The sequence below is a fragment of the Podarcis liolepis genome (genome assembly GCF_965112155.1).
Source record: "Podarcis liolepis genome assembly, chromosome: 4".
In the NCBI taxonomy this organism is placed as follows: Eukaryota; Metazoa; Chordata; class Lepidosauria; order Squamata; family Lacertidae; genus Podarcis; species Podarcis liolepis.
The window spans coordinates 79,846,076-79,864,705 of NC_139558.1; the positions used below are offsets into that span (position 1 = coordinate 79,846,076).

Below are 18,630 nucleotides of genomic sequence, written 5' to 3' on the forward strand. Positions count from 1 at the left end.
CATAATCACAATATTATGCCCTACAGGAATCTTCTGAGGGAGGCATTTCTCAAACTGCAATAAGCCGGAAGATGTAAATGTCATTTTCTGAAATAATACTCTCTGATCGCAGGTATGGAGAAAATATGCTGCTCTTCATTAAATTGTCGTGTCACATTTGGGTTTTGTTTTTTAATTTCCAGCTCTCAGGTAAGCACAGGTTTGCTCTGCTTCGTGGTGACAGCAAAAGGTCTTGGCTTGGCAATATTCGCCATGTAAATTAGCACCTAAGGGGGTTATGCATCAAAATTAATCTTCTCTGTACTGTAGCATCTTATCTGCTTATATTGTGCTTAAAACGGGTCCTTTGCCCACACATTTTAATTTTTAAACACAAATGTGGTAGATCTAATAGTAGTTTAAAATTACATTTTGCTCCTCAACCTGGGTCTCCCTAGTCTGAGATGCTAACCATGCTGCCTATGTTTAAAGATTTCCTATCCCACTCTTGAAGCAGCCAATAATTAAAATCATATAACTGAAAAACAGAACAGTTAAAAGGTACTAATACAATCTGAAAAGCTAAAACACTGAGAAAACAAAAAGGCTTCACCCAGCACTGAAGAAAAGAGAGGTGGGACTCAGAGCCAGGTGAGCGTCTCTTGGGATGTGGGGAGCATCCCAGAGCTGAGGATTATTTTTATACAGGGGTTGCTATCTGTCGCTATTCAGATGTTGTTGAAATACAGCTTCCATTGTCTCTGATCATTGGCCATACTGGCTTGGGCTGGTGGGAGTTGGCGTTCAGCAATAGCAGAGGACCATAGATTACCGTAGCTCTCCCCCTGCTAATATCTGGACAGGTTCACGTGGGAGAAGGTTGTCCTAAAATGACTAAAAAAAAGTAATCGGCAAACATTACGTAGGTATTCTGTATGCCTCCATTTTAATCCATGAATCTAGCTGCATTAACAACATATTAACTTGTAGCAATATTTGGACAGAGCTCTGGTAAAACTGCATGACATCCAGAATAATATTTTAAGACAGCACATAGCAAGCTAAGGAGAGAGCTCACATTATAATCACAAATGTATAATCTCAGGTGCTTCATCTAATATCTCATTAAATGTTTGCTCCCGATTACATTTTCTGGTTGCCATTTCCATACAGCAGAGCAAGCACACACCAGTCTAACTTCTAACTAGGTCGACTCGGGGTCATTTGAATGTGAAGGGAAGCGGAATAATAATCTGTTCCCCATTTTCACAGGAAGTAGAATTAATTATTAAATGCAGTATACCGTATTGGCCCAAATATAAGCCGCACCCAAATAGAAGCTGCTCCCTTAAAATTCTGCAGGCACTCACACCCGTTCCATTTTACTGTGTGTCTGTTTCAGCAGGGATATCATATAAGACGATTTTTGTAAGGTCGCGAATTTAAGCCGCACTTTAACTTTTCATGGTCAGAATTGGGGGGAGGGGGAGTGAGGCTAATATTCAGGCCAATACGGTATGTTACAGTGAAGGTCTGAAGCTGTCCCTCTTGACAATTGCTGGTGATGAGGGTTGACACTTTTCTGACCCTTCCCACATTTTATGAAGTATCTGCTTTGAATGCAGAAGGTCCCAGGTTCACTCCCTGACATCTCTGGGTAGGGCTGGGAGACAGTCCTGCCTGAAACCCTGAAGAGTTGCTGCCTGTCTGTGTATACAAGACTGAGTTAAATGGACCTGTGGTCTAGCTTGGCATAAGCTGATTCCTAAGTTGCACCAGCCAGGTATGCCAAGTGGGGGGTTGGGGAACACACCCCAAAAAATTTCAATGGAGGGGCCAGGCCCCCTCAAATGTTCTGCAGCAGCTGTGTGCACATGCTATAGGGTGTCTGTACTACATGGCCACATGCCCCACTGTGTGCACGAGTGATGTCAGAACAATTTTGCTGCTCACCAATTCTTCTCTGTAAATCTCACTCTGCTTCCCCACAATCACAGGCAATGTACCTCCAAGACTTTGCCTTGAAAAAATAGTATGTGATTCATAGTACAGGCAATGAAAATGCAGCATCAAAAGACACTCCTAATAAACAACTGACTTCTGCTTTGTAATGAAAAATGTTTTTTTAAACCTTTCAACCACAGAATGCTCCCCCCAAACTTAAGAAGTGTAATCACTTGCCTTGTGAATCTTTGTCACTATGAATGGTACAACAAATTCTTTGCATGCAGAAGGTCCCATGTTCTATTCCCGATATCTCAGTTTAAAATACTGAATGTAGCAGAGCTGGCAAAGACCTCTGTCTGATACCCTGGAGACCCTGCCAGCTGGAGTAGCCAGTTCAAGGCTACTTGAACTGCTCTGACGGACATATGCCAAAAATGCAACAAGATGGTTGAAGTTTTGAATCTTCACTGGGAAATGGTTTTTATGGATACATGACAGTTTTCATTCTTGCAATCACCTATCTATTCTTTTCCATTATGACTTAGGAGGCAAAGGTGTTCCACTTCACTGCAAAGGCTTTCAATCCAAATTGTTCAGGGACACCAACCTTCCAGACTCTATTAGGTCTGCAATCATAAGCGCACATAACTGGAAGTGAGTCTCTTCAGATCCAGTGGCATTCACATTGAGTAAACAAGCAAAGGATCAGGCCACACAAATTCATCGTGCAGCGTTTTCTCATATGCTTCCCCTACTTATTTAAACATAAAAACTGATAGGGGTTATTGGTTCATGACTCTGTTGACCAAGCAAAAAGTCCTAGTATAATACATTCCAGGTTTTTAAACAGTTGTGTTTTATTCCATTTTAGGTTTACACAGTTTGAAACAACATAAATAACAATATACCCCATACAGTTCAAAAACATAGAAGATCTGATTATCAGTAGAAATATCTATAGTTTAAGGCACTGAGAGAGGGAAGAAAGAGAAAGCATTTAAGATGCTGGTTCCTCCAATTCAAGCACTTGTCCATCTCGAATGTGCTCACCGTTCACACGCTTAAAAATACCCAAGCTACATTCACGGGCATGCGCATACTGCTTCAGTAATTCCTGACAGAAAAAAATCCTGTCCCATTTTTGCCAATGGTAAGAAACTGCTTTGCTTTGAGACAGAATGAAGTGCTGTGCTAACCATGTTTAAACATATATTAAAACAATTATACAATATGGCTTTAAGACCCTGTGTTTGGTTAAAATACAGCAAGCAACATTAGGTTAGGCAACCTCAAGTGGCCTTCAACAAAACGAGTTTTGTTATAAATGTTAGGACTATTATGATAGATACTATACAAATTTTTACTAGGAGGACTGCAATTAATTTCCAACCACAACATTTTGGTGAGTGAAGGTATGGAAGATTTACAAAGGGAGTCCTTGTTTGTCTTTTTAATACTCCTACCCCATACTCACAACTGCTTCTTTCCATGATCTGTAACTTCAGGGTCTTTAAGAACAAACAAACAAAATCAGTGGTTTCTTATCCTGAGGTAATCCCAGCTATTCAGAGATCTTGTAGTTGATCGTATTAGGGCACGTTATGGTATTATGAAGCAAAACCAGAGTGAGTGCAATGTTTCTTGTTACCAATCTGAACTGGCCAGCATTTTTGTCCCATTTGTAATTTTTACAATAAGTAATTGCTGAAAACATTTATGTGTTTCATGGGTGGCGGTGAAGTTTTTTCACAATTACTCGTCCCACCCGCCTTGCTTTTGGCTTGGCCTTACTCTATGCAAAACTGAATTAAAAAAGCTGCTTTCAGCATGTCACAATTACACATATAGTATCCCTTCAATAAAAGGAAGTGGTAGATGACATTCAGTTATGGATGTAAACTAGAGTTCAGTCTTGTGCGTACAAAGGAAGGTAAGTATCACAGCGGTAAGTTTCCAAGATTCATTGAGATACATTTGTTAACGGAAGTGTAACCAGGTTTTTGGAGTCTAAGTAGTGACACCTTGTGGCCAGTTTAGTAACACCAAGCCTTTGCATTTTAATGATCTATAAATTGTGTGTTTTGAACAGTGCATGTTCATACAGACAGAGAAGGTAATGAAAATACAGAAATTCTCTCGTCTGATAGTCAGACTAATTCCAACCTCCCTTCTGTTTACATACCAACAGAAAAAAAGATCCACAAAACCCTTTGCAACTCAGGATTCCTCTGCACTTCCCAGGCATGGCCAGCACTTTAAAGCTCCATGTCTAGAGCAAATGGCAATCCATGGAAACTCCAAATAGCAGTTTGTTACGCTTCAGCTTTAAAGAGCGGGTTTTTGCGGGGAAGGTTCTGAGGCAGAGAGAGAGAGAGAGAGAGAGAGAGAGAGAGAGAGAGAGAGAACACGCTGTAAAGCCCGGAGCTATGCCTGGAGAGAATAGGGGGAAAGGTTAAGTGTGAATAAGCCCTCAAAGGAGTTCCACATACTTTATCACCAGACCCCTAATATGCTGATAACAGCCAGGGTGGGGAGATAGAACCAAGGAGGACAGGGGGCTGATCACTGAATTTTTTTAAAAAAATATTTTTTTAAAAAACTTAGCATTTGACATATTATGGATGTGTACAAAATTCGAAAAGTAAATGTTATTTAACAGTAAAAGACCTGCAGCCCAACAAACACATATGTGTGTGTAGATTTACTGAGTTTATGTATGAATATGTGAGCATGTGATATGTATTTTAATTCATTCTGGACGGGGATATTTAAGGAAGGACGCAGTATTAGTGTGTGCCTGTGTGTGGAGGAGTCCCATAGGGCTCAATATATATCTGTTTTCCCTCTCTCACCATTGGTACATACACAAAGGAATGCTGAAGCACTGCAAGGGAAGAGGGGTCTGTGTGCCTTCCCCACGCCCCTGCCCAGCCTTCCCTAGTTATGTGATGCATGCCACTAGTACACCAGAGGGAGAAAACAGGAAAGTGTGCCAAAAGCAGGACCGGATCATACCCTAAGTGTTCAGTACAATGTGGGCAACAAATCATTATAAATACAACAACAAAATTCAGGCGGTGCTCTAATATTAAACCTACAGCAATATTTATATATTATATAATATATATATATTAAAGATTATAAGTCCTCCCTGACGTGTTTACGTCCATCCTGAAAATCTTTCTGTTCTGGTGCCAACCATGTGAAGTATACTTTCACCGGATCGACGTTCCAGTGTTTGTGAAATGATATTGGAACTTGGTGGGAAAGATAGTCCTTTGGGTAATCCATTGGCCGAGCCTAAAAAAGGTGGAAAGAGAGTCAATGAGTTTCATGTGGCATGAAAGCTTTTACTAGAATCACACATAAAAATGTGTTTATGCAGTAAGGTCAAGCCCAGGGAAGACAATTGGACCATATGCATGGTAGGGGTTGCATATACAGAGTATGTGTGAACATTGGGCTTTATGCATCTAAGACTGGATGCCAATGTGGATCCAACACATCAAGTGGAATTGGTCTGGCATGTTTCCAACAGACAGGATCTGAATGTCCACATACAGCTAATAAAACTGCCACACTGTTTCTTCCTGTATGTATGTTAAACAACTTGGATATACCTAGCTCAATACATACAGAGATTTTCAGAACCATAACCACTTCATTCACATATACTCCATTAACTATAAAACCATTTTGTTGATAGGTTATGATCTGAAGGAAAGAGAAACAGATGCAAGTTGTTTTATTGTTACATATTGCATATTTTGCACTGAGAGAGAGATCTGGTTTAGAGTTGAGAGTATAGTATAATGAAAATGAAGGGTGCAATTAAGATAAATGCCTACTCTAGTCAAGATAAACAAGGGAAGATGTCAACTAGATAAAAGAAACACATCAAACCCAAGCAAAAACTGATGAAGTAATGATCCAAAAATATTCCTCTGAAAAATAGATATCCACACTTCTCTTATCTTGTGTAGGGGGAGATTAGACACATTTTTAGTAGACTCCTCCATAGATTTTTGGGTTGAATCATGTGACCATAACGTTAGCTACAGAAAAACCTGTGGAGCATTTCTAACTACATAAAAACCTAATGAGGCAAGAATCATTGTTATTAAACGTCACAGTTCCCAAGATTTCTAAGCAGCCAGGAGAGCCTGGCAACACAGGGTTGGAGTTCCCATGCAATATATTTATTAAATGCCACTGTGTAATTAGCCAGGCTTTTCACTGGAGTCAGTTGGTGGGAGCATATTTTGGAAGTACTGAAAGAACTTCACAAGCTTCCAGTTTAAAAATTCCTTCCAGTAGCACCTTAGAGACCAACTAAGTTTGTTCTTGGTATGAGCTTTCATGTGCATGCACCCTTCAGCTCATACCAATAACAAACTTAGTTGGTCTCTAAGGTAATATTGGAAGGAATATTTTTATTTTGTTTTGATTATGACAGACCAACACGGCTACCTACCTGTAACTAAAGCTTCCAGTTTGTGAGCGCAAGTCTTCACCTTTAAAGCCCTATATGGTTCAGGACTCAGTAAGGAACCCCTACTCCCTTACTAAACTACCCAAGTACCAAGGTCACCATTGGAGGTCCTCCTCCCAGGACTTCCACCATCCAAGGTAAGACTAAGAGCCTTTGCAATGAGTTCTACCCCGTTTGTGGAATTCTCTCTTGGGGTAAGTTTGCATGATACCACCATTGTAATCACTTCAGTGCTAGGCAATTAAAAAAAAATTCTCCCAGGGTTTATATTATATAACATTTTATTTTAACCAGTTGTTATTTATGCATTTTATCTTGTTTCTGTAAGCCACCCTGAAAGCTCTGCTGAAGGATGGTATATACTTTTTTTTGGATGTAATTAATAAATTAGCATTTATTGTATTCCACATTATTCAAGTTTGCATTGAAATCATTGAAGCCTTCCATCCTTGCTTGAACTTCCTGAAATGAAATCAAATTCCACTTTTGTTCCAGGACCAGAATCTGATTGCCAACACAATCATGGTGCTGAATGATCAATAGGTGACATTATTACCATAATACAAATCAAGCATCTGGGGCTCTTGCTAATCTGCAAAGACTATTGAGGATCAGGCCAACAGAATGAGACAATTAAAAGTAATTTGTTCATGGAAGCCTTTTCAGCATCCCAACAGGATCTACTTTTCACTGTCTCATAATGCAACAGTGCACATTAGTGAAGTATTCATGCCAAAGCAAACAAATTTACACACACTGGTTGCCATTAAATATTTAAATTTGCCTCTGTAAATCTAGTGAAGGAAATAAAAGGGATTTTAGATGACAAAATAATTAATTATACCTCAGCAACACTTCAGCATTGTAATCAGGCAGTTATTTTAAAAGGGCAGCTTATTCTAAAGAGATGTCTCCCCTTCAACTCTTGTTTTCATGTTCTTATGGAATTGAAATTTAAATATGTAATTGAACCCCAGGAAAGAAAAGCAACCCGGATTGCATAAAAATGAATGGGCTATTATTCCACAAGGCCCTGACATGGATTGCTGTTGTTGTTGCAATAGAGAAGATACCTAGAGAAAGTCTGTTTTCTGCTTCATTGCTTCAGCTATGTTGTTGAGATTGAAATAAGAATACAGTGGTACCTCGGGTTACATACGCTTCAGGTTACAGACTCCGCTAACCCAGAAATAGTACCTCAGGTTTGCTTCAGGATGAGAACAGAAATTGTGCGGCGGTAGCAGGAGTCCCCATTAGCTAAAGTGGTGCTTCAGGTTAAGAACAGTTTCAGGTTAAGAACAGACCTCCGGAACGAATTAAGTACGTAACCAGAGGTACCACTGTATAACTAGATTCCTGGACAAAATCTTATAGGAAGTATTAGCATCAATGGCAAATGCAAACTTGAATTTTAGCTAGCGATTAACACTAATTTGGTTTTATGCCTAATTCCATGCTGTTTGTTTAAATCTCTAAAGTTTATGGTTTGGACAGGGGACAATGAGGGGACAGACCATAGTCCAGGAGTTAGATGCCTATTTTACATGCAAAAGGTCCTAGGCTCAGTCTGTGGCCTATATATCTTTATGAACCAGGTAAGAGGAAGGGGCCCTCTGCTTGGGGCCCTAGAAATCTGTTGCCCGTCAGAGTAGATAACACTGCACTGGGTGAAACATGCATCACAATGCTAGCGGAAATTGAAAAAAGACTAGTTGTGGACAGTCCCTCACATAGTCAATATTACTAGTGATAGAGCTGGTCCGCGCAAAATGCTAAGCCAAAGTATAATTTAGAGTGAACAGACAAGTATGCAAGGTCCCAGAGAGGAGATCACAACTGCTTTGTTTCTCTGCTGGTCTGGCTGCTGCTGCTGGTGCACTGCTGAAAACAAAGTCATGAGTTGTAAAACTTGCCTGGAGCAAAACAAACCACTCGGATGACACGCTAAGCCAATTCAGTGTTTTTAAGATGTCACGATACATGTTGTTGTTTTGCTGCAAGAGATACCCCTTTCAGCTCCCCCTCTGGAAACAAAGGCTAAACTGCAATTCTGTTGAGAAAAACTGGGTGACTTCTGGGCTCAAGGGAGACAGAATTCCTCTGGCTGCAATAAATCACCTAGTATGTCAGGTTCTGCCTACCTCATTATTGTATTAACCAGTCAGTGGGGATAATAGCGACGAATGCCCCAGAACAAAGGACCAATCATGACTTGAGTTTCCTATCTTAAACTGTTGGTTCCATGTTCAAAGAGAAAATTCCATTAGATAAACTATATGCTGACCTCATCTGAGATCTGAGGATGTATATTAATTCCCTGTAATCCACATCTTCCAGAAGGACATACAAATCTCAAATGAAATTGTCCTTGGTCCTTCTAACAGAGTCTGTTAAAGAGAGGCTAAAGCCATCCTTCAGAAGGAAGATGGTTGTTTAATGTGAACAAGGATGTAGAAGGCTTATGCACAGGCTCTATTGGAAGCTAGAAAGTCTGCGTTAGCCTATGAAATTAATCCCAACAACACTGAAACATACTTTGTTATTTAAATCACATTTCAACTTTACCTGGTCACACTTGTTACTGTTTTCATATTGCATTTACAATCAGGTTCTAGGTATATGTACTCAAAACAAGTATTTACATAGTGTATTAAAATACAGATAGAAACATGCATTGCATTTTGGGAAATAAATAGGTTTGACAAACCAATAAAGCATGTTTTGTGTGAGAAAACTAAATACGTAGCTATACGTAGCAGAAACTAAACAAAACAAACCTTGCCTAAAAAGCTAAACCGTAGTACAAATTCATCGTTAACAAATTCATTCTCATTAACCATAAGAGCTAAATATAAAAGCTGTGGAGTGTTATGATAGCAGCATTCTATGAAACAAGAGAATAGCTGTGAGAGAACCCTCTGGTATAAGAGCTGTTGACAGTGGAACAGACTCCTTCACAAGTTGGCAGACTCTCCTTCCTTTGCAGGGGTTGGACTAGATGACCCTCAGAATCCCTTCCAACTCTACAATTCTTTGATAGGTTTTTAATTATAGGTTATAAAGTGAGTAAGGCAAGACACTGTTTTTTATATATCTTCTGCCAGAACAAAGTAAGAACCAAGTAAGATGTGGTGATATACCTATTTTTAGAAATGTGGTACACTTTTAAGCACTGCAATATTAATGGCCTGTTCAGCTAACATTTCCTTCCTCCCCTGTTATTCTGAAAGGTTTTACATCTGTTCTCTAGCAAAAAAAATAATAAAAAAATCAAGCAGGTTTTGTTTGTTCGTTTTTGAGTTTCTACTCCTTAGAACACAATACTCAAAAGTTCCATTTTTTCAGTGGGTATGTGTGCGTAAGACTGAAGCCTTTATCATTTATTTATACCACTTCCAGAGGGTCAGCACACCTTTTCAGTTTGCAATTGTCCGTGTATCCCAGGTTCTCTGACAAGAGGAGACACTATGTAGGCGCAGCAAGATTTTCCTAATATTATTTCCAATTTCAGAATCTAATAAATATTCCCGCTGCCCCCCCCCCCGAAATTGTGTTTCTGTTACAGAAGCAGTTTAAGGGTGAAATCTAAGTGTCAGCTGGCTTGCACAACAAACTCTGCTTATGGGAATGGGGCTTCCACCCTCCATTAGCTCCAGAGGAGATGGGAAGGGGTGGGTGGGTTGCAGGAGTCCAGAGAGCAAGGGGAAGTTCTGCCACATCAACTGGTGTGATGTTGGATCTTGCCCCCAAATTACAAACTTCTCTTTACCCTGGCTTGCAGAACTTGAGGTTTATGTTTTTAGAACCCATCTTATTTTTATTACCATAAACCATTTTTAATATTATGCTTTAATGCTGCTATCTGCCCTGGGACCTATGAGTAATAAAAAATTAATAAATTAGACTCACCTGATGGAAGAGAGGGCTGTGTGTTACTGGAATTCCTAAACCACTGAAACACATTCCAATCACCATATCATCAGGGGCATCATTGCTGTAACACCGGCATTTACTAGCAAATAATCTTTGGATTGCTGCTCTGCTGAAAACCATCCTTAAATGACAAAGTTAACAAGAAAAGTTTTAACTGTTATATCACTGCAAAAAGGTGCGAATGATTACGGCAAATACAAAATGACAGCACCAAATACAAATACTCTACTAGCACAAAAGGTGTTTGGTAAAATTAGGACTTGGGTCATGATACTCATAGGAATGAATGAAGATTGGTTGTGGACACTCCTTTATATGGTGAATATCACTAGTGATCTAGAGCTGGTTCACATGAAATGGTAAGTTAAACCATGGTTTTTAGTTAACAGGTGAGTGTGTGTGATCCTACAGAGATCTCACCTGCTTTGTTCCTCCTCTGGTCACGTTGCTGCTACGAGCTAAGCAATGGTTTGGCTTAGGACGTCATCCAAACCTGGGCTAATGGTTTGTCTTTCTCCAGACAACTTGAGTTTACAGTTTATGGCTTAGTACACAGCAATGCAGTAGTAGGAGAGGCAGGGGAGGATAGCAACCACTGCAATCTGCTCTTTCCGAAACCTCACATTAACCCTAAACTATGGTTTGGCTTAGCATTACACGTGAACCAGCTCATGGTATCAGTTGTAACTATATATTACAGTCAGTGGCTCCTTTGATATTAGAAACATATTCCTATCTCACCTCTGTGCTTAAAAGTAATGTCAATACCAAACAGAATGCTTGGTCATATGCCTATTTCAGTTCTGAAAAGCTAGACTCATCACAACCTGAGAAAGTTAAGAAGGGTATCCAGTTGCTTGTGAAAATATTTACCCAAGCCACTAACCATGTGCTTTAAGATGATTGGAGTCTTATAGTCACTCCTTTTGACGCTGTAAGTTATTTCATAAGATGATAAGAACAGCATTTCTCCCGCAACTGATTTTTCTTAGCAGGGTGACAGCCAAGACAACTGTGCATCAAAAAGAGGCTCAACGCACTGTGAATGTGTAGAAAGTTGTTAACGTACATGCCTCCTGAGCATAGCAGAGACTCTAATGCTGCTATGCTGCAGTCATTTGGCTGGGTATTCCACTGCGGATGCCTCCTCTTGTTGGAAACAAAGCCCCCTGAAACACCTTGCCTGAGATGAGAGAGGGCTGCAGATGCAAAGAACTTTCTTTCCCAGCAGAAGAATGCAGCATTGCATCAGCAGTCTTGAGTGAACAGGTGCGGCAGCCACCTCAATACATGATTTTACCTGCCTCTCCTGTGCATGGAACTTATTCCCTGCTCCCATTCACTGTGAAATGATCATTTCATTTTGCCCTAATGCGCATCACTTTACATTTGCACACACTGAATTGCATTTACCATTTTACTACCCATTTGTCCAGTTGCGAGGGATCCTTTGGGAGCTCATCACAACCCCTTTTTTCTTTTAATCACCTTGAACAATGTGGTCTCATCAACAAGCTTGGCTACCTCACGGCTCACCCTTAATCATTTATAAAACATTAAAAAGCAAAGGTAGTGAAATGCCTGCCAAAAACTTTTCTCTTCTGCCAGACCCACGCAGGCAATTAAGAGTACATCACACACAGTGGTCTATCAGTGTTTGTTTTTCATTTCTTTTTGCTTCTAACTTGCTTTAACTTTCTATGATTTTATAGCTTGGTTTTATGTTGTTGCAAGTGACTGTGATATATTTTTTATGATACAGCGGTACAGAAATGTTTTTGTAAAATAAATAAATATGTCCCAATTCTGTTTAAACAACTTACCCTCCTCCACCAGTGATATAACTATAGCCTCCTGACCCCAATCCATAACCATAGCGTTCTCCAATAATCACTGGCTCGGTTGGGTTGTAGCAGCTGAGAAATTTCTGGAGCCTAGAAATGCTAAAAGATGAAGCAGCATATTCAAATACACTTAATTCCTTTAAGCAGTTCCAAAGCTCTTAAGCTGTCAGCCTAAACAAAACGTGCAGATTAATTGTTGACATTGAAGACTGAAACGAATGTCTTCTGATTATTTTAAGAAGTTGTTTCTCCGCCCCCCCCCCCCAATAATAATATAAAAAATCCTCTTGGCTTTGCTTCAAAGTCAGATCTATATATTTAATGAAATATTACTTTAAAAGGAATATTTAAGTTTGTCTGACACACAGTGTCTTTACTTCATAATAAATAGCCATAGTTTCCCCCAGACTATTCCCTAAGGATGGCAAGCAGGAATGATTTCGGAGTTCAAAAGACAAATAGATCTTCATAAAAAATCTTTCATGTCAGTGTATATCATTTTAATGCATTTATATTTCAGAGCAACCTCAAACAAAATTAAGCAGGTTCAGAGAACTATTGTATTTTACGTTTTGAAAGTGGTATTTCTTGTCTCAAAATGTATAACTAGATCTCACCATCCAAATCCTATGAGCTGTTGTGCTGGAAAATTAGGGAGCTTCCAGATGGTGCTTCCACAGCAACTGGAATGGTGATGCTAGTGCCAGACTCAGCTACCACTCCCCCACAGAGCTGTTGAACCAGCTCTGAGACCTTCCTAAATACACTGCGTTAGTGAAAGGTACATTGTACCAGAACATCATCAAAGCTTGTATCGTGTTGGGGCCCCAAGCTAGGCTGAGAAATAGTCCATCATCTTGAAATCTATTGTCTATGAACATGTGTTTTAAGGTAAATTATTCAAACATGCAAATGACTTTGGTATCACTAAAGGCACTGGGAACGTGTGCTACAGTATAAGCTCTTTTATCCAACTGAATGGGGGAACATAAAAATGTTACAAGGAAAACAAATTTCAGAAAAGGTGGGGTGCTGCAGGGTTCTGTCCTGGACCAGTTGTTCTTCCCATGTCTTTACAAATGACTTGGATGAAGGAATTGAGGGGATGTTCATCAACTTTGCAGATGATGCCAAACTGAGAAGAAGAAGAAGAAGAAGAAGAAGAAGAAGAAGAAGAAGAAGAAGAAGAAGAGGAGGAGGAGGAGTAGTAGTAGTAGTTTGGATTTGATATCCCGCTTTATCACTACCCTAAGGAGTCTCAAAGCGGCTAACATTCTCCTTTCCCTTCCTCCCCCACAACAAACACTCTGTGAGGTGAGTGGGGATGAGAGACTTCAGAGAAAAGTGACTAGCCCAAGGTCACCCAGCAGCTGCATGTGGAGGAGCGGAGACGTGAACCCGGTTCCCCAGATTACGAGACTACCGCTCTTAACCACTACACCACACTGGCTCAGAAGGGTAACTAATGTCGCAGAAGACGGGCTTGGGATTCAACATGCCCTTAACAGATTGGAGAACTGGGTCCAAACTAACAAAATGAACTTGAATAGGGAGAAATGTAAGGCAGGAACAGCCAGCTGTACAAATATAAGATGGGGGAGAGGGACACCTGGTTTGCCAGTAGTCCATGTGAAAAGGATCCAGGGGTCTTATAGTAGACCACAAGCGTAACAGTAACAGCAACAGAAAAAGCTAATGGCATTCTAGATTGTATCAACAGAAGTATAGTGCCCAGACCAAGAGAAGTAATAGTACTGCTCTTTTCTGCCTTGGTCAGACTACACCTGGAGTATTGTGTCCAGTTCTGGACTCCACAATTTAAGAAGGATATTGACAATCAGGAATGTGTGTAGAGGAGGGTCACTGAGATAACAAAAGTCTGAAAACCAAGCACAACAGTTGAGGGAGTTGGCTATGTACACCCTGGAGACTAAGAGGAGACTAAGAGGGGATACAATAGCACCTTCAAATATTTAAAAGGTTGCCACAGGGCAGATGGAGCAAGCTTTTCTCTAGCTCTGAAGGGTAGGACCTGTACCAATGGATTCAAGCTACAAGAAAGGAGATTCAGACTAAATACCAGAAGAACTTTCTGATAATAATAGCTGTTGAACAGTGGAAAAGGCTCCTTTGGAAGGTGGTGGGGTCTTCTTCATTTGAGGTTTTTAAGCAGAGGTTGAATGGTCATCTGTCATAGATGTTTTATATGAGACTCCTGCCATGCAAGGGGTTGGGCTAGATGACCCTCAGGGTCCCTTCCAACTCTAGAGTTGGAATTCTCTGACTCTATGATGTCTTTGTTTTAAGCTAGTTTCCACCTCAAGAAATGGTTTATGAATGGCTTAGATTTTGCTCCACAGGTAGCCTCATTACATGCTGTAAGAATTCCCATGACTTTAAATACAAATTAAAAATAGTTATGCTTCCACTTATAGAGGAGCTCTTTTTATTTGATATATTTTATAGCTTTTGCTATTTCCATATTTTATCAAACAGGCATCAGTAGGATATTTTCCATACAGTACTTGGGAAAATGTTTATTATGCAAATGATTCATAGTGAAACAATATTTCTCCCTCAAAACCAGAGTACTTTTCTCTTTTACAAGAGATGTGTATGTATGTGCCAAAATAAATATCAAGCCTTTTGAGTCACACAGAACAGTTTTCTGGGATAATACAGTGGAAGGATAGCTACTTTCAAGGATATTTAGAGGGCAGCTAGTTACATTTTATTACATTTGCATTCAAGGGTGGTCTATAAAAGTATTTAGCATTCAAACAGCAAATATTAATCAACAGGGTATATTTATTTGGAACCAATTTGTCAACCACTGTCTAGCTTAGATACATAAAAGGAAAAAGAAAAGTTGAGGAAAAGCTATAGCATGCCATTAGGAGGATCAACAGGGAGCCTGGAGATTACTTAAAAGTAACTGGAACAGAGGCTCAAATTAGATGTACGACACAGACTGAAAAATTGCAAAAAAAAGGAGAGGCCAAAAGCGTCTACTCATGATTTATTAGAGTTGGGGTGCTTCCCAATCCAGATTTAAATCATTTAAATTGGAACCAGTGAGGGCGGTGAATGCCCTATGTGAGTGTCTGGAAGCAGTTGGAGGATAAATGGCAGCTAACAGATATATATTGAATCCTGACAAGACAGAAGTATTGTTTCTGGGGAACATGGGGTGGGCAAGTGTGGAGAATTCCCTAGTCCTGAATGGGGTAACTGTGCCCCTAAAGGACCAGGTATGCAGGCCGGGGGTCATTTTAGACTCACAGCTGTCCATGGAGGCACAGGTTAATTCTGTGTCCAGGAGGGCTGGCTAACATCTGGTATGCAGGCTGAAATCCTACCTGCCTATGCACTGTCTCACCAAAGTCATGCACGCTTTTGTTATCTCCTGCTTGGATTACTGCAATGTGCTCTACACAGGGTACCTTTGAAGGTGACTTGGAAACTACAACCAATCCACAATGTAGCAGCTAGACTGGTGACTGGGAGCAGCCGCCGGGACCACATAACACCAGTCCTAAAGGATCTATATTGGCTCCCAGTATGTTTCTGAGCACAATTCAAAGTGTTGGTGCTCACATTTAAAGCCCTAAACAGCCTCTGCCCCATATACCTGAAGGAGCATCTCGACCCCTATGGTTCAGCCCGGAAACTGAGGTCCAGCTCCAAGGGCTTCTGGCGGTTCCCTCACTGTGGTAAGTGAAGTTACAGGGAGCCAGGCAGAGGGCCTTCTTGGTAGTGGCACCCACCCTGTGGAACGCCCTCCCATCTGATGTCAAGGTGATAAATAACTATACAACTTTTAGAAGACATCTGAAGGCAGCTCCGTATAGGGAATTTTTTAATGTTTGATGTTTTATTATGCTTTTATATTTGTTGGATTTATTATGATTGATATAATTGTAACAACAACAAAATATCCGTTCTGGGGGGATAGAAGGGTCAAGACTGAATGAGAAGTCCAACATTTCAGCCAGCATGGGTCTGACCCCTTTTTTCTTCAACTGCCGTTTATTTATATGTAAGTATCTGTTGTGTGGTGGGACGTGGGTGGCGCTGTGGGTTAAACCACAGAGCCTAGGACTTCCTGATCAGAAGGTCGGCGGTTCGAATCCCTGCAATGGGGTGAGCTCCTGTTGCTCGGTCCCAGCTCCTGCCAACCTAGCAGTTCGAAAGCACGTCAAAGTGCAAGCAGATAAATAGGCACCACTCCAGTGGGAAGGTAAACGGTGTTTCCGTGCACTGCTCTGGTTCACTAGAAGCGGCTTAGTCATGCTGGCCACATGACCCGGAAGCTGTACGCCGGCTCCCTTGGCCAATAAAGCGAGATGAGCGCAGCAACCCCAGAGTCGGCCACGACTGGACCTAATGGTTGGGGGTCCCTTTACCTTTACTTTATCTGTTGTGTGACTGATTTCCTACTGACTTTGCTGTCACAGTGGGTAGAAAACTATGCATCCCAAGAATTTACGGAATTATGTTTTAAAGTGATAATTCTGATTGTTCTGACTTTGTCATCAACTAATCCATCAAGACATCAATGAATTGTTGTTTTCTGAGACCCACGTTAGACTAATGCTAGAAAAGAATTCCAAGAAGCTCAACACTCCTACTGCTAGCCCTCCAAATTCAAAACCTGACAGTGACAACTTCCCCGATTGCGGCTGTTGCCGGCTAAAGTGTAGCACATGCTCTACTTACAATGCCATTTCCAAGGATAAGAAAGAAGTACTCTTTTGTAATAGCCTCTAAGTGCAAAGAGATAGAGCTATTCAAAGAAAATAAAACAAATCAAAGAGGCAAGATGATGTGATCTTTTCTCAGTAAGAATGAGCATGACTTTTTAGAGGTTTGTACAGAAAATTTAAATTTAAATTTAAATTTAAATTTAAATTTAAATTTAAATGATTTAAATCTGGATTGGGAAGCACCCCAACTCTAATAAATCATGAGTAGACGCTTTTGGCCTCTCCTTTTTTTTGCAATTTTTCAGTCTGTGTCGTACATCTAATTTGAGTGAGATGGGCGCACAACCCTAGAGTCTGGCAAGACTGGCCCGTACGGGCAGGGGTACCTTTACAGAAAAGACATAGGATAATATGTTGACATTTCTATAACACATTGTGGTAGATTATATAAAAATAGCTTGTATTGGAAGTGGATTAAATTAGCAGGCATCTGAGAGTCTTACAGAAACCAGCCTATTAGGCATACCTTTTCGTGCTACAATTTGTCATTTCTAGGCCAGTGCTTCCTTTGCAAAAGATAAAATTATTGCTTGCAACACTGAATCTTCAGTTCAGCAAATATGAAAAAAAATTGTTCAGTTTTAAACATATGTCAGAGTTTCTATTTCTCACTATTGGTTATTTCTGTATACCCATTTGTGTGTTTTTTGCTCTCATGCAATCAGTAAATGGTGTACTTTCCCTTAAATTAATGAGAAAATTCAACTGTCAGTCGTACATTGTTAGCTTTAAGCCAGTGTGGTGTAGTGGTTAAGAGCGGTAGTCTCGTAATCTGGGGAACCAGGTTCGCTTCCCCGCTCCTCCACATGCAGCTGCTGGGTGACCTTGGGCTAGTCACACTTCTTTGAAGTCTCTCAGCCCCACTCACCTCACAGAGTGTTTGTTGTGGGGGAGGAAGGGAAAGAAGAATGTTAGCCGCTTTGAAACTCCTGAAGGGGAGTGAAAGGCGGGATATCAAATCCAAACTCCTCCTCTTCTTCTTCTTCTTCTTCTTCTTCTTCTTCTTCTTCTTCTCATCTTTTAACTTGTACTCAATTTTTAATATTATAATCCTGACCTTTGATGATAGTACTATTTTATTTATTTCAATATTTCAGTGTAACAGAATCTGATCACCCAGGATAAAAAAAGCTTCAAAAATATGTAAGGAGAAAAAACAGCAACTATGTGGGGAACAGACAGTTGCAAGTTGGATCCAAAGTTGCAAGAGTGGAAAAGGTCCCCCCAACTTGTTCAGGAACATCCCCATATCTTCCAGAAAGGCCTGGGAGGCAGAGCAGAGGGAGCAGAAGATAGAGGCTTCTCCTTGTACAACTTGCCATTCACTATGTTATGCAAAAGTTGCCCTTTTGCAAAGTAGTTTTGAACAGGTCAGCTGTCTCGTCTTCAGAGACACAAAGATGTTTTTTGGCTGTGGACACCGAAAGAATTCGGAAAACTGTTCAACTTGAACAAGAGTTTTACTCAAAATACACCAGGAATTAAAACATATGGTATTTTCCTGTACTGCTGCTGTTGTCTCCCAGTCATAACTTCTAGTTCATTTGGAGTAACAAATCCCAGCGATGGAAAAATGTTGCCAATTTACCATCCTGCAAGACACGAATCCAATTTTCTGCCACAATGAGCATTTCATGTATCCAATTGTATTTTTAATCTACCATTTGAG

At 40.3% G+C, this 18,630-nt stretch overlaps 1 protein-coding gene across 4 annotated transcripts in view; it reads right to left on the bottom strand.

The window, feature by feature from the left end:
- Positions 1–2,758: 2,758 nt before the first annotated feature.
- Positions 2,759–18,630, bottom strand: part of B3GLCT (beta 3-glucosyltransferase) — a 70,806-nt gene continuing 54,934 nt past the window's right edge. For all 4 annotated transcript variants that reach the window (XM_083498922.1, XM_083498921.1, XM_083498919.1 and 1 more), the window contains 3 exons: positions 12,175–12,294; positions 10,328–10,472; positions 2,759–5,226 (listed from right to left, as the gene is read on the bottom strand). In XM_083498922.1, coding sequence (XP_083355048.1) covers positions 5,065–5,226; positions 10,328–10,472; positions 12,175–12,294 — 427 coding nt within the window. In that variant the 3' untranslated portion in view covers positions 2,759–5,064. The remainder of the gene's footprint in view (positions 5,227–10,327; positions 10,473–12,174; positions 12,295–18,630) is intronic.